General features: G+C 40.2%; 1 protein-coding gene across 1 annotated transcript in view; it reads right to left on the bottom strand.

Annotated features, from left to right (window-relative positions):
* Positions 1–25,077, bottom strand: part of edc4 (enhancer of mRNA decapping 4) — a 41,319-nt gene extending 16,242 nt beyond the window's left edge. Inside the window, exons 1-20 of the mRNA XM_037683341.1 lie at positions 24,883–25,077; positions 18,329–18,488; positions 18,141–18,252; positions 17,941–18,040; positions 15,316–15,502; positions 12,554–12,701; positions 12,301–12,405; positions 10,852–10,964; positions 10,672–10,755; positions 10,487–10,582; positions 9,955–10,054; positions 9,664–9,844; positions 8,676–8,742; positions 6,373–6,464; positions 5,851–6,032; positions 5,070–5,149; positions 3,615–3,747; positions 2,943–3,238; positions 1,771–2,001; positions 41–142 (exon numbers count right to left, since the gene is read on the bottom strand). Of these exons, the coding sequence (XP_037539269.1) occupies positions 41–142; positions 1,771–2,001; positions 2,943–3,238; positions 3,615–3,747; positions 5,070–5,149; positions 5,851–6,032; positions 6,373–6,464; positions 8,676–8,742; positions 9,664–9,844; positions 9,955–10,054; positions 10,487–10,582; positions 10,672–10,755; positions 10,852–10,964; positions 12,301–12,405; positions 12,554–12,701; positions 15,316–15,502; positions 17,941–18,040; positions 18,141–18,252; positions 18,329–18,488; positions 24,883–24,970 (2,657 nt within the window). The 5' untranslated portion in view covers positions 24,971–25,077. The remainder of the gene's footprint in view (positions 1–40; positions 143–1,770; positions 2,002–2,942; positions 3,239–3,614; positions 3,748–5,069; positions 5,150–5,850; positions 6,033–6,372; positions 6,465–8,675; positions 8,743–9,663; positions 9,845–9,954; positions 10,055–10,486; positions 10,583–10,671; positions 10,756–10,851; positions 10,965–12,300; positions 12,406–12,553; positions 12,702–15,315; positions 15,503–17,940; positions 18,041–18,140; positions 18,253–18,328; positions 18,489–24,882) is intronic.

The following is a 25,077-nucleotide window of genomic DNA, read 5'->3' as shown; positions in this document are numbered from 1 at the left end:
AAAAACTAAATCAAATCGTTGCCTGTAGTGAATTACTGACCTCTGCTCGGCGGCAGCGTCCTGGCTGTCGCTGTGCGTCAGGTGATAGGAGCGTCGGTGGTAAGGTGAGCTCAGGTGTCTCTCCTGCGACTCCTCCCTCGAGCTGAAACACAAACATGAACGTTACAACAATCCTAAAAGAATAAAACATAAAGTCTCACTCACACACTGCTAGTTACAGAAAAATGAGGACATTCTGAAAGATGCCGACACGGCTTCTGCTCCAAGAAAAAACCCAGACATTTCTTGAGGAGACTTCATTTCGTAATAAAAGCAGCACTCCTTGAAGGAGCATCGTCTTACGCGCTGAAGTTTACTCCAGGACCTGGTGCGGTCAGTTGGAGCTCAGTTTGTGTTGTGTATGACTCTCAGCTACTACCACACCAAACTGTAGTAAATAAAAATGTAAAACTGACAGAGTTGTAGCTGTCCGGCCATCTTGAATCAGGTTGACTAAATGAGTTGCAGATGTGCTTCCTGAGTTTCATTAAAATCTATCCAGTGGTTCTTGAGATATTTTGCTAACAGAAACGAACGCACGGAATTTTTATTAAGGAGGTGGGCAATCATGTAATCCTCACAGGGTTCAAGCTTACACAACAATCTCATGATAAACTAAATAAAACGTTACAGATGTTTGCTTTAATTGTTGAAAAACACTATAGTATATCTTCTGTTGAATGTTTTAGAAAAAAAAAAAAAACAATTCAAACATTTTATTGTTCACTGAGTTTCTCTAAAACTAGATTTGTCAACAGAAAGCGTCTTGGACAGGGAAGATCACCGTGTCGCCACGATCACATGATTCAGATCCTCGCTGGCTTATTTTATACATGATCACTCACTTCTTCACCAGATTAAATGAAAATGGTCCAATCCTGCGTTTGCTTGGATGCACAAATATTTAAGACCACTGGAGCAGAATTTCCTGGCACCGATCACCGGGTAAAAAGGACCCAGATGGAGGGCTGGATCCTGGATGAGTCTTTAGTGTTCATTTCCAATCAGATAAATCTGATCCTGTTCTCAGTCTCCTACATGCAGGCACCGCTCACGTTATACAAGCTGATCTGAACAGTTACTGAAAAGTGTTATTATAGCATGCCCTTTTTTCCTTCAGGAAGAGCTGGGAACAGAGCAGAAAATTAGCCTGTTGAATTTATTTGTCTCTTATGAATCTAATTTGCAGGAAGCCTGTACGGATCACTTAGCAAGTTTTGGCGTAAATACTAACGTAGTTCCTCTTTAGCATAATCTGATGAATATAAAACAAAAAAATGATGATTCTCTTCTTTCACATCTCGCTTTCTGCCATCCACATACTGCGCATGCGCAAAAGCGAGCGCTTCTGTTTACAAACTTGAGCTTCCCTGTTGAATCGCCCGCAAACAAATCAGGAAAACAGAGACAGTTTACTGGATGTCCCTCCTGTGTTTGTGCAGCTGGTTTCAGGAGACGCACCAAGATTCACTCTAATCCACACGTTTTATTATTAAATGTAAAAAAAAATGTCTGCAACAACTTTTCCTTTGGACTTAGATTGGCTGCGATGCTGTCAATTTCCTTAATAAAGTTGAATTTAAAAAGACATTTGGATCAACGGTAATTTTCTACCTTCATCCATTAAAGACAAATGAACCCAAACAGCTGCAAACTAAAACCGTGAATTGGCCTCAGGGCAGAAAACAAAGTCTTAATGTTTGGAGAAATGTTTTGGGAGAGGTTACTGACCAGTCCACCAGCCCGTTGTCCCTGAGACTGTTCCTGGTTTCTCTGGTGATGTCCGGGGCAGCTGGCCACGGCGTGTGGCTGACGTTACCGTCTGAGGAACCCCCCACAGCCCCGGGGTTCTCCTGAGACAGAGCGTTCTCCAGAAGAGACGGCTGGTTGCTGAGCCTGGACTCAGACTCTGCTGTCCCGCTCACCGGCACGTCTACTCCTCCAAGTTCAAGGGGCAACAAACTATGAGAGACAATGGGACTGTTATTACAGCACATTATACCCCTGTCAACAAACTATTATCTATCTATCTATCTATCTATCTATCTATCTATATATATATATATATATATATATATATATATATATATATATATATAGAGAGAGAGAGAGATAGCTATTTATACATTAGTCAGTCACTATATTGCGGTTCACTTTTTGCAGCTTCACTATATCGCAGGTTTTTTTAAACAGAGTTTTATATATTGTGTGTACTGCACATGCTGTGCACTACTGTACATTCATGTCATCGTCATCATTTTCATTGTGATTGCCAAAGTGTTTAAGAGCATATCAAGTGTTTATAAGAGTGTGTGAAGGGTTTATGAAGCCTTAATTATATATACAGTGTTTCCCCTACCATTATACAAGCAGGGCGTCTCACCTACTGAACTGAACTGCTCGTCAAACCATACTCACGTAGCGCTAAGCTAGCGGCGCACAATACAGGTGCACTAGCTAAAATGCTAAACGCAGCACACACGCTGCCTCTTGCCTCATTTTCCACCCTAAATAGTAAAATTAATACAACACTGCTACTTTGCAGATTTTCACCTACTGCGGGGCTCTCTGGAACCTAACACCTGCGATAGGTGAGGGATGACTGTATATCTGACTGTATATCTATAGCAATGGCCTGGACAAGCAAAGACCTCGTATAACATTTGACCTTGACCTTAGAGCTGGGTCATGAAAAAGGTACTCCGTCTAGTGATGACTGACACATTTGTGTTTGAAGTTTTATTAAATTATCTTGAGCGGATCAAAAGTTATGGACGAGACAAGAGAACGCTGGATGGACGGAGACTTCCATTAAATGTCCGCCTTCGATGGACGTATAGAAAATCTGACACAGACATGAGTAAAACAAGAGAAAAGATTTAAATCAGTTATGAATGATTTACCCGTTGTTGCCAGCTGTGCGTGGTGAGGTCAGCAGATGCAGAGCAGAAGCGGCAGAAGCCATGCTGTCCGTTTGAAGGGCGGAGAGAGGCAGAGTCTCCAGTCCGGACACATGGCCCCTCTGGAGCTGCAGGGTCTGCGAGGCGATCTCCGGCATGTCCTGGGACAGAGCTGTGGAGGCCGAGGAGATGACGTCTGGGGAGCGGGCTCTGGTTGGAGAGGCCAAGGGTGGCAGGAGGGGAGAATCTAGGATCTGAGGGCTGTCGAGAGCCAGAGGACCCGTAGGAGAACCCAACGGCTGGAAATGAAGAACAACACGGTAATTATTAATGTTAGTCTGTTAAATGTAAATCCTGAGCCTTCAGCCTGATAAGTTTTTGGTTTGATCAGGAAACTTCTGCTCAAATATCCTTATTTATTTATTTTGTGGTTGAATGTAAACATACAGGAATGCTCTGAGAGAAAAGTGTTCATTTACTAACTGGCCACAGATAAAAGTGGAGGATTTTAAAACCCACACAGCTCTCTTTCAGGAAGACCTTATGGGCAAGAAACTCCTTTTTAAAATATAGTTACATGATTTTTTTCTTTCTGATTCTTGTGTGAAGCAAAGTTGTGACGTCCAACCCTACTAAAGAGTGATAAGAGGTTGGCGGGAGTGTGTCGGACCTTACCGGCAGGCTTTCCAGTCCGGGGAGCAGAACTGCAGAAGCAGCTCTGGGGCTGCTGGTGGAGGCCGAGTGTCCCAAGCTGCTGCTGCTGTTGTTGTCTCCTCTGCTGGGACTCTGACTGACGTCGTCCAATGCTCTGCACACAGGGACAGACATGAGTAAACACAAAAAAACAGCACCAGAGAAGTGGCTAAACACAGATTATCAGCAGAGCCTACGTGCAAAGAAAACGGTAAACATTTAAAACCAGGTCAAACGTGCAACAAGAGATTCAAGTTATACTCCAGAGTAAAAAGTTTACAGTGCAAAACAATATGAACTATTTTCCAACTAAAACTGGTATACAGAGGTCCCTCACTACTTTGCAGTTCGTTTTTCGCAGACTCGCTCTGTCGCAATTTTTCAAAGTAAGATTGGACATGACAACTGGCTGATTGAGGGATGAGCCGCACGATGGGCATGGAATTTTTATTTTAAATGAATTAATTTTAGGAGGAGAAGCTTCCTCCTGCAGCGGAGAAGTGGGCGTGGCCGAGAGCAGCTGGAGGCAGACAGCTGAAATCATGACATTCTGTGCTGCTCTTTTAGAGCGTTTAGAAACATTGATTAGAATATTGTAAGTGTGGGAAGGGTTTAAAACGCCCTTATATATATATATATATATATATATAAATAAACTACTACTTACTACTTGTACTACTATTCATACTTTACGTTTTTTTCACTTCTCGCGGGGCTTCAGGGTACGGATCCCCTGCGATAAATGAGGGACTACTGTAAATTAAAAATAGCTTCTTTATAGATTTATGCAGTCCAGTCAGGAGCTTTTTCCTTATAGGGACAAAGTTGGGGACTAATTGGTGATCAGAATGAGAACATATTTAGTGCCGAAAAACATAAAAAGAAAAATAGATCTCAATAGTGGGAATGATTTATGAACAGTCAAACAATTAAAAAAAACAGTTTGACATCTGTTCCGTTTTACTTCAAATGTGTACTCCAGCAAATTAAATGATGAATGTGGGGGCAGCTGCTGACATGTGTATAATGTGGGTGGAGGGGTGCAAGAAATTAATATACATGGTCTAGAATATTGTTCTGTTTGCAAAAACAAGCTTTGGTTTCAAATACTGGCATAAGAAAACTCAGCTGAACAGCTCGCTGTTTTCTCAGTTTTAAGTTGCTGACTAGTCTCTAAAGCAGGACTATTCAACTGGCGGCCCAGGGGCCAAATCAGGCCCACAGGTGAGCTCAGTTCAGCCCACCAATGGGTCCATATTAAAATAAAACTAGATTTTAAACCGTAAAACAAACTTAATGACAATAACTGCTGGATATCCAGCCCCTTAGCTCTTGGCTCTCACTAAATGTGCCCCACTGAGCAATTTAGTTGAACTGGCCTGGTCAAAAGGCTGCAGCCCGGTGAGGTACCACCCTGAACCAGACACAAAATCTGACCTGTTGGTGGAGTCTGAGTTGCTGCTAATGGCGGTCACAATGGTCAGGCTGCTAGCGCTGCTGCCAGGAGACGCCGGGACCTGGAGGATGACATGGGAAAAAGTTATGATGTGAGGCTAGGAAAAACACCTTTTAAGAGGTTTTAAACTAGAAACTAAGCACACTTAATCAAAAATAAAAACAAAATTTAAATGATTCCCTTTGATTAAAAAAAAAAAAAAAGTACAGTATACGACACATTATACAGAAACCTATAGGAATAGTCCAGACAAGCAAAGCAGTGTTTCCTCTACCATTATCCAAGGAGGGCACCCAGTTGAGCAGCTTAAAAGTTATGAGCAGGAAAAACGAAAGTTTACAGGCGGACCTAGACTGTACCATAACACCTCCGCCTTTCCACAGACCCTAATCTTGACAAATGATCATAAACCTAGCCCCCAACATCTGACCCTAGTCCTAATTCTTAATTCCTGCCCTGAAACCCAACCTTAAGTCCCATCCAGAGAGGCCTAAATGGGAGATGACGGTTGTTTGAGGAGCCTGACAGCACATGAACGCTGCTGCCTATTTATTAAAAGTCTGAATAATAATATTTGAAGTTCTATAAGACTTCACTTTTTACACACCAACACATTTTGTGTCTGTTTAGAGTTGCTACCAAAGATGGGAAGTGTTATTCTTTGACAGAATGTTGCTTGGTGACAAATTAAAATGTGCTAGGTCATAGCTTAATGTTTTTTCCTTCTTAATCTCTTTCTTTATATAAAAAAAGGGTCAGTACCGAAGTGCTCGGTGTCATGAAGGCATCTGGAGTCATTAGCTTGGGCATCGCTCCGCTGCCAGCCGCTGAGTTAGACAGGAAGTCAGAAGGAGCGGGAAGCGGCGGGATTTTCCTGAGGTCCGTCTGCGAGCCACTTCTGGATTCTTTATCAGAGCTCTGATCCGTGAGGTGATCTGAAAATGCTGCTGACACAACAGAACACAAAGGAAGGCTTCAGATGTGAGGCTAACGGAGGTAAAGATGCTACATGAAACACAGGAGGTAAAAAAACACTCTTCATGTGAGGAGCGGGACTCCATTTGTTCCAGTTTGTGTTTTCATCTTCTGTTAATGTCTGAGATTTACATACTGTGCACACTGAAATTGAGATATATGATTTATTCTGAAAGATTTTCAGACATTTTGCACTGTCACACTTACAAACTAAATACAACAACAGATTTGCAGCTGAAATAATCAGTGACTATGATTTGTCATTTGATTTTTTTTGATTTTTTACTTTTCCTGAAACTGTTAACTCACCCAAACCATCGTGGGAATCAGAGTGCGAAAGAAATCCTGCCGAGTTGGAACCCAAGTTAGGCTGAAACCAGATCTGGACATCCTGCAAACTCCTGAAAACACACAGGCAGAACAAACTGTGACCCCAGCTGGCTACGTCAGTCGTAATGAGTGCAGGCTGCAGTGCAAAAACCGTGAAAATATAGATTTTTGATTGAGATTTGCATGAAAATGAGTCCATAAAGACACCATCTACTTACACCTGTAACTAAAATAAAATAAATATTCCTAATCTACCTTTAAATTTATGTAAGCTTTCTAACAGCTACGTCTTCCAAAATATTCCTTTTAAACCTAACCCTTTTAATTTCCTTAAAAAAAAAAAATACAATTCTTCTTTGCCAGGAAATCCCTTCATATGTTTGGCATCATTGTGAAGCTTGGGATTACCCCTTTTTTAAACACAGGTATGGAGTTCTCTATGACATCATTCCAGACTAATAATAATTTTCTTTTCAAACCGGCATCTGTCGTCAGGTGATAAAATGTTTTGAAGCTTTTGAGATAAAGACATTTGAAAATACTGAGAACTCGATTTGGAAAAATTCTAGTTTAGAAAATTTAAACCAAACTAAAATCTGATTCACGTAGTTTATAAAAGGAATTATGTCTTATCTTAAAAGACTTAAAAACTTGGATGACCCTTAATTTTCTGCTTTTAAATTCAGACAAGACTGAAGTTGTGGTTTTTGGACCTGAGCATCTTAAGAATAAATTTTGCAGTCTTTCACTTTCTCTGGATGGCATTAATTTGGTCTCCAGTTCAAAAGTTAAAAACCTTGGTGTTATTTTTAATCAGAATGTCTTTTAACTCCTACATTAAAAAATTTACCAGAACTGCTTTCCTCCACCTGCATAATATTACTGAAGTTAGAAACACCTTGTCCAAAAATGATGCAGAAAAACTGGTTCATGCACTTATCACATCGAGGCTGGACTATTGCAACTGTTTACTATCTGGGTGTCCACAAACTTCCTTCAAGTATTCAGCTGATCCAAAATGCTGCTGCCAGAGTCTTAATGGGAGTTACAGTAGTAGGAGAGATAATGTTTCTTCAGTTTTAGCTTCTCTCCATTGGCTCCCTGTCAAATTCAGAATTGAAAAATCTTACTTCTAATCTACAAAGCTCTCAACAACCTAGCTCCATCTTATATTACTGATCTTATTGTTTCTTACTTTCCTAACAGAGAACTTCTCTCTCAGACTGCAGGTTTACTTGTGGTTCCTAGAGTTTCCAAAAGTAGAATGGGAGGAAGCTCTTTCAGTTATCAGGCTCCTCTCTTGAGGAACCAACTTCCAGTTTCTGTCCGTGAGGTTGACACATTGTCTACTTTTAAGATTAGACTTAAGACTTTCCTTTTTGATAAATCCTATAGTTAGGGTCGGCTTGGGTTTCCTGAGCTATCCTTTAGTTATGCTACTATAGGCTTAGTCTGCTGGAGGACAAATTGTCCACATTTCCTCACTCTGCTGCTGTCTTTACTCGCTCTACTCTACATGTTTGTATTTGTAATTATTTCCATCCTTAACATGTTTTTTTGTATTTCCTCCAATAAAATGTACACCTGGACCTGCCATTATGTGTTTGTTTCTCCTTCCTGTCCTCTTAAACCCAGCTGGTCGAAGCAGATGGCCGCTCGTCCTGAGCCTCGTTCTGCTGGAGGTTTCTTCCTGTTAAAAGGGAGTTTTTCCTTTCCACTGTTGCCATTGTGCTTGCTCAGGAGGGAAACTGTGATGAAGTGAAGATTCAACGCAATCTGTTGGCTTCCTTAGATAGATAACTTCACTAATTAGCTTTTATAAAGTATGGGAATGTTTCCGTACAGTGCCCTAAGATGACTTCTGTTGTGACTTGGCGCTACATAAATAAACTGAACTGAGTTTAAATAATCGGAGCTAAGGTGAATTTCAGGGCTGCAGATGTTGAGTGAAACCAGGTGTAGAGAAAATGTGAAGGTGCCTCAGAAACATTTTGTTTCAAACTCATCCATCCACCAGCCTGCTGTGTGAAATGTTTAAACAGCTGCAACAGTTAGCATTGCCTGCTTTATCTTCTTCTATCGTGTCCCTGTTTACTGCCATCAACAACACCAACATATTAATTCTGAAAAAAAAAATAATAATAATTCTGAGCAACCGTTTTATCTTGACAGACCACTGTAGCATCCTTTAGACTTATCTCTGCTGCCTTAATTCTATTGTAAAAACAGATTTACTCTGTTATTTATTTTTACATCCACACAAACTGATAACGAAAACTTACTTGGTGTGAACACAGTAGAGCTTAATCTGGATCCCAGATTTGGACTCTGTGGGTCCTTGGGTGCCCTCTGTAGGACAAAACACATAAAACAGAATAAGTCTATATATTTAATAGTTGGATTAGGATTTTGGAAACAACTGGCAGAGACGTGAAACTGCGAACAGCGGACAGATGCAGTCAACAGATTTTCTGCGCAACTAGATAAACAGTAACAATGTCGGATAGCGGAGTGCTGCTTGTGCTGCTCGCCCTTTTCAATGTGTAGGAGCGACCCAACCTCATCCTCGGACCAAACCGACATTCCCATGTTCACCATTTTGGATGCAACTGTTTGCATGCAGACTGACAGGTTGAAAGCCAAAAATCACAGCGCCAGCTAGCGCCGGGCCACGGAAACTAAAGCGGTTTGATCAATGTCCGCATATTCGTATGAACGTGTAACATTTCCCACAATCAACATCAGAAAAATGCTAATGTTTCCAGAGATCATTCACGTTAAATGGAATCTTACATCTTTAAAATGCTGTAATGAGAGAATTTCTCCAGAGCGAGATAAACTAAAATTCCAATTTCTACAAACTGCACAATTTTTTTGCTTTACAATGTATTTTAGGAAGATGAAACTTATTTCTGCTGCAAGACAATTAAAGTTTTCTTTCCTTAAATATGACTCAAGTTTAATTTTAAATATTGAATACTTATAAAAGTTGTTTTTTGCCTTACCAAAATATTTGCTGTTATATTAAACATGTCTGCCTTGTATGAACAAGTAATGTGAAAATAACACATTTTAAGATTTCTAAGTTTGTTTAAATGAGATTTAGCGTTTCATAATTTCCAAGACCCAGAAAACACTAAATCCCAAGTCCCAGACTTTTAAGGCTCTATGGGATCCTAATCTACAGAAAACCAACTTTCACATCAATGTTTTTAAGCGTTGCCCTGTTTCTGATAAACGTGATCAGGTCCGTTTGTGTGCACACAGCACCTGCTGACATGCTCTCGCTTTCCTCCTCTGCAGGGAGGACCTCGGTGTGCCGCAGTCGGCAGTGGGTGACGTCCCGGACCCCGAAGCTGAGCACAGGGTGGGTGAGCAGGAACTCCGACACCGCCGTGAAACTTGCTTTTCCCCTCTCCAGATCCTGTCGCAGCTCCATCACGTACAGAACCTGCCAGAACACAGAATCAGACATCAGAGACACAAAGACAAAAATTTAAAAGTGAACATTTTTAATCAATTTAAATTAGTCTGAACGCTCCAGAAGCACATCGGACCAACCTTTCTCTGCACATCTGTGAGAATCAGATATTCAGCAGAAAGATCCAAACTGGCCTTGAGACTTGGCAGAACCAATGAGGTCAACGGATCCGGAGAGAACCTAAAAGAACAAAAGCAAAAAGAAGCAGTTTTATCATCTTTGTGCGACAATCTAAATAAAAATGTATCAGTCACCAACTCCAAATCTCTTAATTTGAGGATAAAATTTAAATAAAATCTAAGACTTCTTTTTTTAGTTTAGATCGGAGCACTTTAGCCGTACAATCAGCAGCAAAATAATTCACCGTCTTGCAAAGATTTGGCCCGTTTGGGAATGGGAACATCTCCTGACTCAGTTCTCCAAAACTGGTTTGAAGAAACATTTACACTGATTTAGGTTTTTATAGGACTCAACAGCGCTAAAATAAAGCAGGTGCTAACCAAATCTTTGCAATTAAAAACAATAAAATAAATAAATAAAATATGTCAGATCTTCCATCTTCTAAAGCAGGAAACAGAGATGAAGTTAAAGTGATAAATAAAGGGGGATGACCTGATTGATTGTAAACAGGTCCAGGAAACGGTGCACCACAATTTCAGCTCCTGGTTCTGGTCTGCTCCGGTTATGAGAAACCTCCAGAAAGGAACTCTAGGAGAAGCAGCAGAAGTGATTTAAAAATAAACAGAAAACATGGCGTGCCTCAGATGAATGCGTTTCATGTTTTCAGCTGCACTGACTCTGGATCCTGCCTCTTGTGGTTGTCACAGAACAGAAGGCAGGACAGAGGACGTCCTCCGTGAGGCCGCAGTTCATGAAGACATCTGGACAGCAAATACACGAGTAAAAAAAACAAACAAACACTCGTGCACAAACGTTCCTCCCCGTCAGTGATCTCAAATGAGGATCTGCTCGCTCACCTGGGCTTGTCCTGTCCACCTTCTATGTAGATCTGCCAGAACTTGATGAACCCATCATGGCTGGCCGTGGCCAACACCGTTCCATCAGGAGACAATGCTCCTTCGCTGACTCGCTGGAGGAGCAGACGTTCAACAAGAGCACCGCACACGGCACATTTTACACCCATCAACTATTACACAGCAATGACCTGAATATCTACAAGCAATACGAATTTTGTGCAACTTTTTTTTCATAAATCCTGACTCTGAAATGATGAAAAAAATCTTTGCAGGCTGTAGTTTTGTGGCTACACGACAGATGCAACATTTATCACATCACCAACACAAGAAACTAGTCAGTCCCCAACGTGGTCTACGATCAGAGACCACAAAGCCACATAATGACTGATTAGGCCTTAGTTTATTCTAACTTCATTATTCTTGCAAATCTTGGTCAACATGTACATCCCGTCATCCATTTCCCACGACATCTGCTGTTAAATTTATAAAGCACATTCATTTTTATTCAAGTTTTGTTGGAACATGTACATGTGAGACAAACAATCCACAGCTGTTTCTTCTGAGGCAGGCTGGATAACTTCCACTTGCTAAAAGAGAAGAGTTCGAGACTCCATCTAGTGGTGATGCATTACATGTGTCAAGTTTTGCTAAATTATCTTGAATCAGGAGACGTGACCTGGAAGGGCAAAGACTCAGATTTGTCCGACTTTTGACGGGCGTATAACAACACCACATACAAAAATAAAACTGATCACGCATGAGGAAAAACTACCTAAAACATCAACTATACCCCACCACCACCATCCAGATGTCTGCAGACAGGAAGTGACCTCGCTCTCTGCGTAGATGTGGTGAGATAATCTTAAACACCTTAACAACAGAACCCGAACACACCAGAGCTTGTGTTGTTTTCAATTAACAATGAAATAATTTCTGAATCAGTGGTCCACAAACTTTTCAGCCTTTAAATCGCAAAATAAAATCCAAGAGACTCATGACTACTGATAGTTTGAGTTAAATGATAGTATGAATTATACAAATGCTGCTTTTTTAACGACTAAAGGCTTGTTTTTATCCTTTTATGATGACGGTTTTCACACTTTTTGAACAGTCCGTGAAAGTTTATTATAAAGTTGATTTGATTTCAGGATGACTAGTTAACTTCTGGTCAAAGAACACGATGGTCATAAAATAATCAGATTCAACTAATTTAATTGATTACTTCATCACTATTTAGCGTTGTGTCTGATTGTCTCACACTAAGAACAATGACCATATTTAGTCCGGCCCCTACTTCCTAAGAACAGATACAAAACATGTTAATTTAAAAGTTCGTTTTTGTTGCCATTTGACAGTTCTTATTCCTCATTCAATTAAACTATACACATTTCCCCAGCAGACAATTTATTGTCCTTGGAGGACAGACTGATGGGAAACAATGTTTCCTACCTTGGTGTGACCCTTGATTGTGATGAGACCTTCTTTGAGCTCAGTGACATCAACAGGCCAGCTGCTGTTGTTGGCTCTCAAGATCTCCAGATCCCAAACTTCGGCCTGAACAAGAGAAGGTTTGAAATTAAACACGTTTCTTTCTTCTCTTGCAACAATTCACCCTAAAGATGATTTCTGCTTTTGATTCTAAGGTTGGTGTGGATCTTCCTCCTTTTCTGGGACTTCTCAGTTTAGTGTAAGCCTCAGGTACCCTGTCGTCATGCAGGAGGGCCAGAGTCTGGCTGATGTCGTCCTGGTTCTCCTCGTTGTCATCCAGGATGAACGGACACCACACGAGGCGGCGGTGGGAGTTCAGCGGGGTGTCCTCTGGCCGTTGGACATCAACCACTATCTGATCTCTGTGGGGAGCTAGAGTTAGGGACAACTGAGGAAAACAAGAGCACCGCATACGGCACATTACCTGTCGACAAACGGTTATTCAGCAGTCGATAGCAATGGGCCAGACGAGCAAAGACCTTGATTTGTGACCTTGGAGCTGGGGTAATGAAAGGACTCTGTCTTGTGATGATGCATACGCGTATCCAATTTCAATAAATTATCTTAAGCGGATCAAAAGTTATGGGTGGGACAAGACAGGGTTCCCTGCATTTCATGGAAACAAAATTCCCTGAGATCCTGATGCATGCTCAATTTTCCCTCAAAATTCCCTGAGTAAATCCAGAAATTCAAAAAGATATTTTTGTCACATGAAACGCTCAGAACTAGAGTAGTATATGGTATGGTAATCGTTCCTAATAAATTATTTTATTTTTTAACCTAAGATACTAAAAGGCCACCATAGCCAGTCCGTAAGGATACATGTATACACTGTAGAAGCAGAACATGGATTCAATACTAGAATATTAAATTAATACATTTACTAGAGCCTAACAGATATATCAGTAGGGCAGATGTTTTAGGTCAATATAAGCATTTGGGGACATATCAGTATTGGCGATAAATGTCCCATTATATGCTGATATAAGCACTTCTACCGTAATTTTCACCCCTAAAATGCTGGGAACCAGCCGTAATTGTACAATGTATCCAGCAGAAGACGAACGAAGACTACTTTCAAGTCATTGCCATTCACTTAAGTTCCAGTTTCATATTCAGCACAAATGAAGCAGGGAGCAATACTGTGCTACATATTTTGCTGAACATGGTAGGTTTACTTTAACTGATCTGTAAAATAAAAAAAATTAACAATAAAAAATTATCTTCAATCCTCCAACCCGCTGGTCATTAGCTACCTGCCTCTCAAGTTCGCAAGCTAATGTTTAGATAACTTAGCGCAGGCTATTTCCTTGTAAAACTTTATCCAGAACAATACATTTAACGTAGAGGCAAAATATATATGTGTTAGTAACGTCATCTTTGTCGTCCTCAATTAAATTCTTTGTCTGAAATCTTTACTTCTCTGCAAAGAAAATATAATAAAACACTGCTGCTGTCAATACTAATTAGGCCTTCACCCCACATGACTGACCGTTTAAACAATGAACAGGGAAGGGTGTTTCTTTGTTTAATTTCTATTTTAGTAACACACTTGATAACTTTATGGTGAATAGTGGAGGACAGAAAATGTGAACGCAGGTTAGAAAAACTGAGTGTGGGACTACATTTAGTGTGGATCTGATTAGCTTAGCTTCATGGTTGATAACAAGTGTGCTAAATAAACAAGCCCCACTCCACTCGCTGTTTTCTTAGATTCTTGGGGGTGGACAAAGCTCAAAAATGGTCAGCCATTATGTTGGTTATCGGCGGTCGCCTTCCTCTCCCAATATCGGTATCGGCGATAGCCAAAATTTCTATATTGGTTGGGCTCTAACATTCACAAGTCAAAATCTCAGAAAGATCAACTTTTAATCAGAAGATCAGCAATAAAATTCTCTGAGATTTCCCTGTCTGGAAAATGTGAGTCATTTTTCAGATTTTGACCGATTTCCAGAGTTGTTTTGATCCCTGCAAGAGAAAAATTGCACATGTAGAGACAATACCATCAAACCACCGCCTGTAAAGGATGTACAACAAAAAACAGAAAAGGTGAAGGTTAAACGTTGGCCATTAACCAAACCCAATTTGGGTTGTACCACGTGGTTATCTGAACCTAGAACCCGTGGCTCTACAGAATTTCTGAGGTGGCTCCTTGTAACTTCGATCAAAGCCGACACGAACCCGAGTCATTTTTAGATTTAAACTGATAAAAAAGGGTTAATTGTAGCATTTAACCCATCCAAATTTTTTTGCAATATGTGCAAATTTCATGCAGCAAAATAAAAAAATAAAATAAAAAAAGAGACAAATATGTTGCATGAATAGACATTTAAACCTAACTGCAGATGCTTTACATCATTTCTGTGCCAGATTTGGTTAAATTAGGATTGAGTGCTCCCTGAAACAGAACAGTTAGTTACCAAAGAACAAAACTTTTCTCTAAATCCAACAAAATCTGAGTTTTTTCAAAACACTTGAGATGGTATGGTAGATTTTAAAGTAGCAGAACATCTAACGGCAAGTTATTTTTATAAAGAAACAAAAAAAAAAGCCTGAACTGGTAAATAAAGACCAAAACACTCATGTTCTGTTTGATGTTTGCTCTAGGCAAGATTCTATTTTTAAACAATTTTCTACAATATGAGAAAAACTGAAAAAAGTTTTTAAAAAAAGTTTGTTTTTGTAATTTTTCTATTTAGGACTGCATTTCTTTTTCTTTTTGCCTAAAAAAATAAAATACAACGTCAATGCAGATTAGAATGGAATAAATAAACTTACAAATGAAATGTATGACTTTTGCAACGGCTCTACAAACATTTTATTTAGCAGGGGAGATGAGAAAACCTCTCTCTGGGTGGTGAAGGTTGCAGACTGCTGAGCTAGAAGAACCTGCAGAGATGATTTATGATGGGGGTCCTAACACTCAGACCCAAACATCCTCCCATCTGACTTTTAACTTTTTTCTTTTCAGGATACAGGATTTTGTTGCCGGTGAAAGTGAGCTGCCAAACCATCAGGTTTCCCGCCTCGTCAACGCAGCCCAGCAGAGATGAGTCGAGGTGGGCAAAAGCCAGATCTGCGACGGCTCCCCTGAACCCCTTCAGCAGGGTGCGCTCGTTAAAGTCCAAACTCAGAACCCGAATCATGGCGTGGTTATTGGCTCCTAAAAAGAGGAAAAATGTTATACAATCAAAAAACTTTATCTGAATTTAACAAACGACGTGTCCTCGTAGACATGTAAAGTTCTGCAAAGTGCTTTACTATCTGCTTCTCATTCACCCGTTCAATAGACTTCTACTACGTGTGCATTTTATGCACATATAAATTTATACTCGTCAGCCAATTTATTATGCCCACTTGTTCAACCGATTCTTAACGTAGGGCAGCAACTGAACGCCTTTAGGCATGTAGATGTGGTGAAGACGCCCTGCTGAAGTGCAAACCGAGCATTAAAATGAGGAAGAAAAGTGATTTAAGTGACTTTGAATGTGGCGTGGTTGTGCCTGAAGTAGGTCTGAGTATTTAAGGGATTTTTACACACAACCATCTCCAGGGATTACAATGAATCGTCCACAAAAGAAGAAGAAAAAAAAATCTAGTGAGCGACATTGTGCAGTAAAAGCTTTGTTAATGTCCGAGGAGAACGTGCAGACTGGTTTCAGAAGACAAACTCAGAAGCAGCTCAAACGACCACTGATTAAAAACAAAGACCTGCAGAACACCAACCCACTCCGAACGGACAAGAACCCTGAAACAGACAAGCCGCAGCAGCATCAGACCTCATCAGGTGCCTCTCGGGTCATAGAAGAACAGGAAACTGACACAAGGCTCACCAACACTGGACAACAAGACTTTGTTCACACTGCAGCTCTAATGCACAGTTATGATATTTCTGACATTTCTGTTTTTACATTATCATTTAAATACAACCTCCATCAGACTCCCATTTACAGTTCTGAGGCAACCCGCATGTGTAGAAGACGACGTGATGTCCCACACAGCACCTTGTGTTAAAGGACGGAAAATATAGATGCTACACGTTAGTATTTGTGATTCTGAAGTTGTTGTGCGATCAGAATCAAATTATTAGACATGCTTGTTTGGTCCAATGTTCACAGTTAATCTGGTCTCTTGATGGTTCCACTGGGGCAGCGTTGTATTTTTTGGAACGGGAGCGACGTAAAGAAGGTAGAAACAAACTCAAGCATCGATCTCATCATATTAGCATCGATACGGTCTTAAGCTATTGTTAGCATCATCTGTTGCTGTAGATTCTCAGTCAACCAGGACGTGAGGCATTCAAAGAACAAAGATGAAGCAGCTGGACTTTTGTTCTGTAGCTGAAGATGTGAGGAGTTTCTAGCTTTAAACTACACAAGGTTGTTATCGTTATTATTAATACTTAGATCGATCCGCTTACCCCAACATCACTGACTAAGAGACAGACAAAATGAGACATGAACGTTCAGACTGAGACCGCTTTAAAAACAGCTGATGTTTCCAGTTCAGTACCAAATATGAAAAAGACCTGGGTCAGATTAGAAAAAATACATAAATAATATTAATAAACTGGATTTGTCACGTGAAAAGATCCGATATGAGTCGCATTTGCCCGCAGTGTGAACGTAACCCTGAGACTGGAAAAATATTTCCTGGTCTGATGAGTCTGGATTCACAGAAAGCCAGTGGTCTCCACAAGCACCAGTTCTCAGTCCAATCAAGACATCTGGGATGAGTTGGAACAGGAGACGCACATCATGAACGTTCAGCTGATAAATCTGAAGCGACAGCGTGATGCCGTCATGACAATATGAACCAAATGTTTCCAACAACCTGTTGAATCTGTTGTGGATAATAAGGCAGTTCTGTGGGCAAAAGAGCATCAAACCCAGTACTAGCAAGGAGAACCTCATAAAGTGGTCATGTGTGTTTATAGTCAGGTGGAACGGTAAAAGTATTCCAATTACAAATTTACAATACAGGCCTCTGGGTTTGACTCGCACATGAAAAGAACAAATGCATCATCAGAAAAATAAAACCGGCAGAGCAGACCTGAAGTAAAACTCGTGACGTGACTAGATCCACTTTATTAGTTTTATTTTAACTGATTGTTGTGGCGTTTTAAAAACATGGTTTCTGCAACTTTCAATGAATAAAGACGTAAGGATTCTAATTTAAGATAAAACATAACGAGCTATTGTAAGATTTCTTTTAAAATAAACAAATCTGATCACCATTCAACCGAAATCATTTATAAAACTACTGTCCGTCAATAAATGCCTTCAGACAGGACCGTTGCATGATGGGACTTTTAGATTTGTTACGGCGCAATAACATATGAGAGCTACAACATAAAATGAATGTTAGCATAAAAAAAGGTTGTAGGAAGAAACAAGGACTGAACACTCAAAAATAAGACGCATAAAAATGTATTTGATCACATAAAACGGACAAATTTAAGATTTTAAGCTCTAAATTTAAGAATAATAACTTTAGATGTTTCTAAGACCCTGCAGAAAGCTTAAAACAAGTATACAAACATCCTAACGGTTTGTGTTCGTTTGATTCTGTCTGAAATGACACGTCCTGCAGGTTTCTCACCTTTAATGGCATAAGCCACAAAGGAGTTGGACACGGCTATCAGCCTGCCGTAGTAATACTTGTGCTCCCAGTCGTATTTGGCGACAGTCTGAATCTTGACCTGCATTAAAAACAAACTCGGTTAGAAAAATATACAAATGATTTCTTATTGAGGTTAAGAATTATTTCTCTCTACAAAAAAGCCGTTTCTGGTTGCTCACCTGGTTGCTCCCTCGCGCCTTGCTGTTGATGCTGGAGTCCTGACTCGCCACGATCTCCACGTTGCTGGAGGTGATGGGAATGCAGGTGGTTCCGTTGTCACCATTAAGGCAGCTGAAAACACAGTGCATCAGTCTGGTTTATAAAAAAATGTTCTGTTGAGGGGGTTGGATTTATGAGCTCTACTCACATCCTCTGGCTCTCCTGAATGCTGCTTATGTCCGTGGAGATGGGTCTGGTAGATTCTGACATGGATGGCCGATCGGTGCTTCCTAGCAGGCCCGTTCCCAGCAAACCGTTCAGCTCTCCATTAAAGGAGAGTTTTCTCTGACCGTCACCCGGCTGAGCGTCTGAGGAAGATGGAGGGGAACGTTTTTAATAAGATTTTAATAAAGAGCCAACTGGCTTCATTCTGTTCTGAAACATGCTCTAAAGGAATTATGTCAATATGAGGCATGAGTTTTAGCTCAACAAATGGGTGTTCCCGTTAGCAAAATATCTCCTGGACCAATGTAAACATGTGAATGAAGATTCAGTGTACAGGAGATGATTTTAAAAGCATGTCTTGTACACTACATGTGAATATCTTATAAAAGAGTTCAGCAGCAGGGCAGCTATTTTAGTAATCACCTGGGAAATTAATCATGTCCAAAAGAACTTAAAGAGGAAAATTACTTGGAGAAAAATCATATTTTCTAAATATACTCTGAGGATCAAGCTGAAAGACAAATGACCAGCTTCTAAATTACCAAAAGCTAAAAAATGATGAATATATCCAATGTTTGACTCAGTATGACTTAAAACACTGTTAACTAGTTCACTAACAGTTTGCAAAAAGTCCACGTGGTTCTGAAATATGATGATTTTAAAGTAAAATTCAGTAACAACTCATTAAAAAAACAAGAGATGCTAAAGCATGAAATAAGGGTACAAAATAAAGTACCAAAAAGTGAAAAAGAAATAGCAGATAATTTATTATACCAGTACAGTGCCCTGAGATGACTTCTGTTGTGACTTGGCGCTAAATAAATTTAAAATAATTAATTGAACACACACACACACGATAATTTATCCTGACAGTGTGACAAGTGTATGTCAGAAGACACAATGATGAAGTAAACTAAGATCTTACTCTGTTTCAAAAGAGTCAAATTATTGGTCTCGGTAGGGCTGGACGACATTATCGATATTAAAAAAATATCGATATAATTTAATTTGCGATATAAAATGAGACGATATTGATATAAAACGATATAGTCTTATACTCTACCTACAGTTAATAAATCTGCCAGTTTTTTCCTCCCAGTCACCTTAATGCATGTGTCAAACTCAAGGCCCGGGGGCCAAATGTGGCCCTCAACATCTTATCTTGAGAATGTCAAATGAGTCAAACTTGACTTAATGTAGATTCTGAAACCAGCCCTTACTTTGAAAAAGGTTTTAATCTTGGCCCCCTTTTGTAGGTGGGACACCCCTGCCTTAATGCCACCCCTCCTTTTCCCTCACTCGAGTACTAAGCGGCCCCTCCTCCGTCGCTTGCAGCATCTGAAAACTATTTGAATTACAAAGCTGAGCTTCCCCAGATACGCAGATATCTTTGTTGATTCACAGTGGGAGAACTGATAGGTGTTAAAATGACTGAGTAGCTGCTACAAAGCAGAGGTTTGGTGTTCTCCAGGAAATGTAACTGTATGAAGTTGTCTTCTCATTAAAAAACATGGAGACAAGTTTAGGGTGAGAGGAAAAAAAAACCTCCAACTGAGCTCTGCACTTTCAGAGTCGGAAGCTTTGTTAATAAAGGTTGAATGAATACACTTCATTAGAATCAAACTTCAGATTTATTAATAAATCAGGGTGAAATACTAAAAACAAGAACATATTTTCTTTGATTTTCTATGGACATTATCAAATGTCTTGAAACTTGTATTTGTATAAGTAATAAAAACCTAAAAAAAACCAAAAACTTAAATATATGTAAATAGTTTATTTTTTAGACATTTATTTTGTACAGTTACAGCTGTTAATAAATGTGCCTGTGTGACAACTGGGACAAAGTTTTGACTCTGAAATCTATTTTTGTTATTACTTTATGGAAAGGAAAAAATATTGATATACATATATTGTAGATCGCGATTCATCTTAAAATATCGAGATAATTCATTTAGGTCTATATCGCCCAGCCCTAGGTCTCAGTCTGCATCAAATTAAACTACCTAAAGAATCGTATGAAATTATTAAATTAGATTAGAGGAGTCAAACATTATTAAACCTGGAAAAAGTTCATTTATGAATCACTATTTTTCAGGAAGAATTATGGTCAAGGAAAATGTTTTTTGATCGTTTGTCAAATCAGGTGGACTTTTGGTAAAATCTTTAAGCAAAATTCACCTTTCAGTTCAGTAATAGTTTAACTTATCGTATTCAAAAAAATAAATAAATAAATAGTGTGTTGGCACAAAGAAAAGATCTCACTGGGCTGTAACTGTTGGAGATGAGGTAAAGACTCAAAATGCAAATTTTCAGCTGCAGTCTCACTGAAAAGTATTTTCAAACAATGAACCTAGTTCGTGCTTTTTTGGGTCCACTTGTTAAAAATCACATATTTTGTGTGCACAACTTGCAAAACTGTTATTTTAGGACATTATTCTGTTGCCCCATGTCATACCCATCTCTGCAGCCACCTCCATGTTCACGACGTACTGGTAATCTACTGGATTATTACTTTTTGTAAATGAAGATAGCTCTTGAGATAGATTTAAACACAACTCTGTGACTACCGGTATTTTAGGACAAAGATTACTGCAATTTTTTTTTAAATGTTCAAAATTCAAGCTTTTAACTTGTGTGCCTCTGCAACTCACAACAGGAAGTTGAGAAAGTCCTGTGAATGTTATAAGACAGAAGAGATAGTGGCTTGAACAGCCACATAGCTTTAGTCAAATCATCATCAGTGAGAAACGTTCTTTTAAAAAGGTTTAAATTTGCTGGAAAACAAAGCAGTAGTTCAAGCTTTAATCAATATTTGATTAAAAAAAAAATTAATCAACATCCTGAGATGAAGCTCTTCAAAACAATTTCCATGCTGCTTCAACAGTAAAAATTTTAAGTGGTGCTTAAAGCAGAATTAGAATTTAAAATATTGACAAAAACATCTAACAGTATAATGACAACGGTAAAATCATGTGTAAGCCTGGAGCGACCAACGGTAATACAACATCTTGTATAAACTCGATAAAAGAAACTGATCTCTGGGGAACAAAGATTGAACTTTGGAGCAACAGAAAAGTGTCAGAAGCTCTGATGAGTTCAGGTGTCCCTGATGAAGAAGAGATGCTCCATGTTGAAGCTTCGAGCCTGTAATCTGGGCTCGTTTTAGTCGGTCTACATTCAGCAGCATTACACACCTCAGCAACAAAAACAAACCTGCCTAAATGTGTTGAATGGTCAGGCTTTACATCAAGAAATTCCTTCTACCAATGCCAAAATTAACTGGGCTCAAACTGTGAAACAGTGGCTGAAGCAAGCACGAGATATAGTAGTCCCTTGCTACTTCGCAGTTCAACTTTCGTGGACTCACACTATTGCGGTTTGTTTAAGTACAGTACAGTACATAATATTTTCAAAAAAAATTTTGAAAAAATGCACCGCCATTTTGTAGTTTTCTTTCATTAAGCCTTCACTGTCTTGCCAGTCTAAAGAACTACGTTACCCAGAAGCCATCAGTTCACTTCCGAGAAGTCAATACTGCTTCCAACCGCAGCTTGCTGCAAACGGAGGGAAAGTTTTGCAACCAAAGTCAGAAGTAACAACAATAAGCTCACAGAACTGGCAGGAGGAAAGCATCAAATAATTCTGAAGCTGAACTCATCCTTAAAGTTGTATCTTTGCTGTAGCTGGGCTGCAGTTGATCTGGACTCGGTGTGATCCGAATCCTGGGAGCTGCAGGGAACAGACGGCTGCAAGTTTCAGCCTGGTTCTGGTCGCGCAGCGTTGGTCCAGACCGGGCCAGAGGTAGTGGACTAAATGGGCAGCCTTGCTCCTGCAGCAGTAGTGGTGGGCTTCAGTCATGCAACACTGGGACTGTTTTTCATCCATCAGGTCGGACAGAACCGAGCCGCTCCTGTTCTGCAGAGCCCTTGTAAGTAAAATTTTGTAGCTCCTGTACATATAAGTACTGTATGTTGTTAAAATTAGTAGGTTTAAGAGTTTAGAGGACTGTCTGTGGGCTTCATTGCTGCAGGATAGGTCTGCAGAAACAAACCAAGTCAGAACAGAGTTGGACCGGAACCAGAGCTGTTGCTGTTCTGCAGAGCTAGTAAAATTTAGTAACATATGTTGTTAAAATGACGTAGGTTTAAGAGTTTAGAACATTCCAAGAGTGTGGGAAAGGTTTCTAAAGCCTCAATATAAAGTTTACTGTACAGTTCAACTTGCACTACTGTATCCCTACTCCACGTTTTTACACTTATTGCGGGGCTTCAGGGTACAGCTCCCCCGCAATAAACAAGGGACTACTGTATTTTCAAATAAGGAGTGACCACCTCAACCTTAATACTATGCACAGTTTCTGGTATGCACTGAAGAGGAGATGTTCCTCAGCGGTCTGGTGGAAACCATCACATTCATAAGTTTACAGAAATAAAGCCATGGAAGCACACGTCACAACCAAAAATAATGTTTTTTGTTGATGAGGCAGGTTGTCCTTTAACAGTTTGCCACTTAGTGCATATCATTTTATTTTACACAATTAAAGTCCAACACAAATTAAAAAAAAAAAAAAAAAAGATTAAATTAGTTTGTAAATAGTCACTAGAACAGCAGTTTCAGCAGTTATTGCTGGACCCCAGGGCAGCACAGTGGCGCAGTTGATAGAGCTGCTGCCTCTCAGCGAGAAGGCTGCCCCAGTTCAAATCCCGGCCCAGGACCTTTATGGGTGGAGTTGGCATGTTCTCTCGTGCATGTGTGGGTTTTCTCCGGGTACTTCAGTTTCCTCCCACAGAGCAAAAACATGCATATTAGGCTGATTGGTAACTCTAAAGGCTCCAGTATACTGCCGCATATGTCTGTTCACACGTACGTACACGTGTACGGTACGCAGAAGGTTCAGACTTCATACTCCAGCGTACACCCCGAGCAGCTGCAGAGCAGCTTCACAGACAAGGGGCGTTTACCTTTGGGACAAATTGATGTCGCCGACTGGTCATTTGCTGACACGCCTACTGGATTGATTGACAGGTCGGAGAAAAGAAAAAAAAAAAGCGAGCGCTGGCAGCCTCCGCCGCAGCGGTGTTCTGTGTTTATATGTTGTTAATAAAAAGATCTAAAAAATAAAAAAAACGGAGAGCTGGCTCTACAACCCACACATCAGACCAGCCCACCAGGAAATCTCCAGACCCTCCCGCAGCCACGCTGGACCTGAGTTTAATTCGCTTGTGATAAATTCCTTCATTTCTCACTATTTCAGTCAAGGCATCAACGGAGGAGGAAGAGATCACTGCCTCTTGGCAAAAAAACAAAAGAAAAGGCCAGATCAGGGATGAAGAAGGGGAATTTAATACATTGGTGTCGCATACAAAACAGTCAGTCACTGGGCAGTTTATTGTGCGACACCGCGTATGCGTATGCAGTCGTAAAAATGTGAGCTTTGCACGGAGGGTACGCACGTACCTCTGCGTAAGTACGTGCATACCTCTGCGTATGGATGTACGTGGCAGTATACTGGGGGCTTAAACGGTCCCTAGGTGTGAGTGAGAGTGAATGTTTGTTTGTCTCCATGTGTCCCTGTGATGGATTTGCGACCTGTCCAGGGTGTCCCCCGCTTCTCGCACAGCGACAGCTGGACATGGGCACCAGTGACCCCGTGGCCCAAAAAAGGAAGAAGTGGGTAAAGATGATGGATGGATGAATGGATGTTGGACCCCAGTGTATGTTTATGAAACATCCAGTGTGTGGTCTTCAAAAGGGCTCTATATGAATCCAGTTAATGTAAAAATGATTATAATCAGAATACCCAGCTTTAAATATTATAAATAAGTAAAAAATATTGGTAATAAAATGAGCCTTCTTATTAAAATTACTTATTAGTGATAATTGTATGTTTCTACCACCAGCTAGGAGTAAAAAGTCTCATATTTTTGTGACGAAAGCTATTAAAAAAAGACAGAAATCCTAACTCCATATTGTAAAAAAGTTTGGAGTATTTCTAACAACAACTTCCCCTAAATGGTTAAAGTAGCTGTTAAAGTGATTCATACTGCATATATTGTCTAAATGTCTGAGTATGAAAGCTTTAAGTACAACAAATATATAAAAAACGCGCTTAACTTCTCCACGGTTTCTCTGGGAGCAAACTGCTCCAATAACATGATTTCTGATAATTAATAATATAGACAAATGTTTAAGAAGCTAAATGACAATTAGTCTAGATAAAACTGGACTTAAAACAAAAAAACGTGGTATTTTCCTGAAGGCTAACTGCAGACGACACAGATTTTCTCCAGACACGGGCTAACGACGCAATCAGCGCCAAACACAAACTAATCCGCTTCTCTGCGAACATTAGTGTGAAAATATTCACTGATATTTCACAAGCTGCCCCGGGAGCGGTCTTTAGGCAGGAAACCTGTAAAACAGCGGCGGGAGTTTTCTGTTTTTGGTAAATAAGACATTTGTGGATGTAGCATGCTAGCAGCCAGTTAGCCTCCGCGCGGCCTAACAGCGCAGCCACTTTTCAGACCGACTTACCGGCGCTGCTCCCGGCTCTGTCGAGCTTCAGGATGTCCCGGAGGTGCTGGGTGGCACCCTCTATATCCATGTTAGAGTTCGACGCCATGGGCAAGGGAAAGGGGAGACTGGGTTAACACTGTAAGGGGAAAATTATTTTGGTATGATGAGACGCTGTCACCATTCACCAACAGCAACCGGCTAAACTTCCGGTCT

Source organism: Nematolebias whitei, chromosome 10 (assembly GCF_014905685.2).
Source record: "Nematolebias whitei isolate Nwh7 chromosome 10, NemWhi1, whole genome shotgun sequence".
NCBI classification, from domain to species: Eukaryota; Metazoa; Chordata; class Actinopteri; order Cyprinodontiformes; family Rivulidae; genus Nematolebias; species Nematolebias whitei.
Note: the sequence above shows the minus strand (reverse complement) of the source record. Positions and strands in the feature narration are given on the sequence as shown.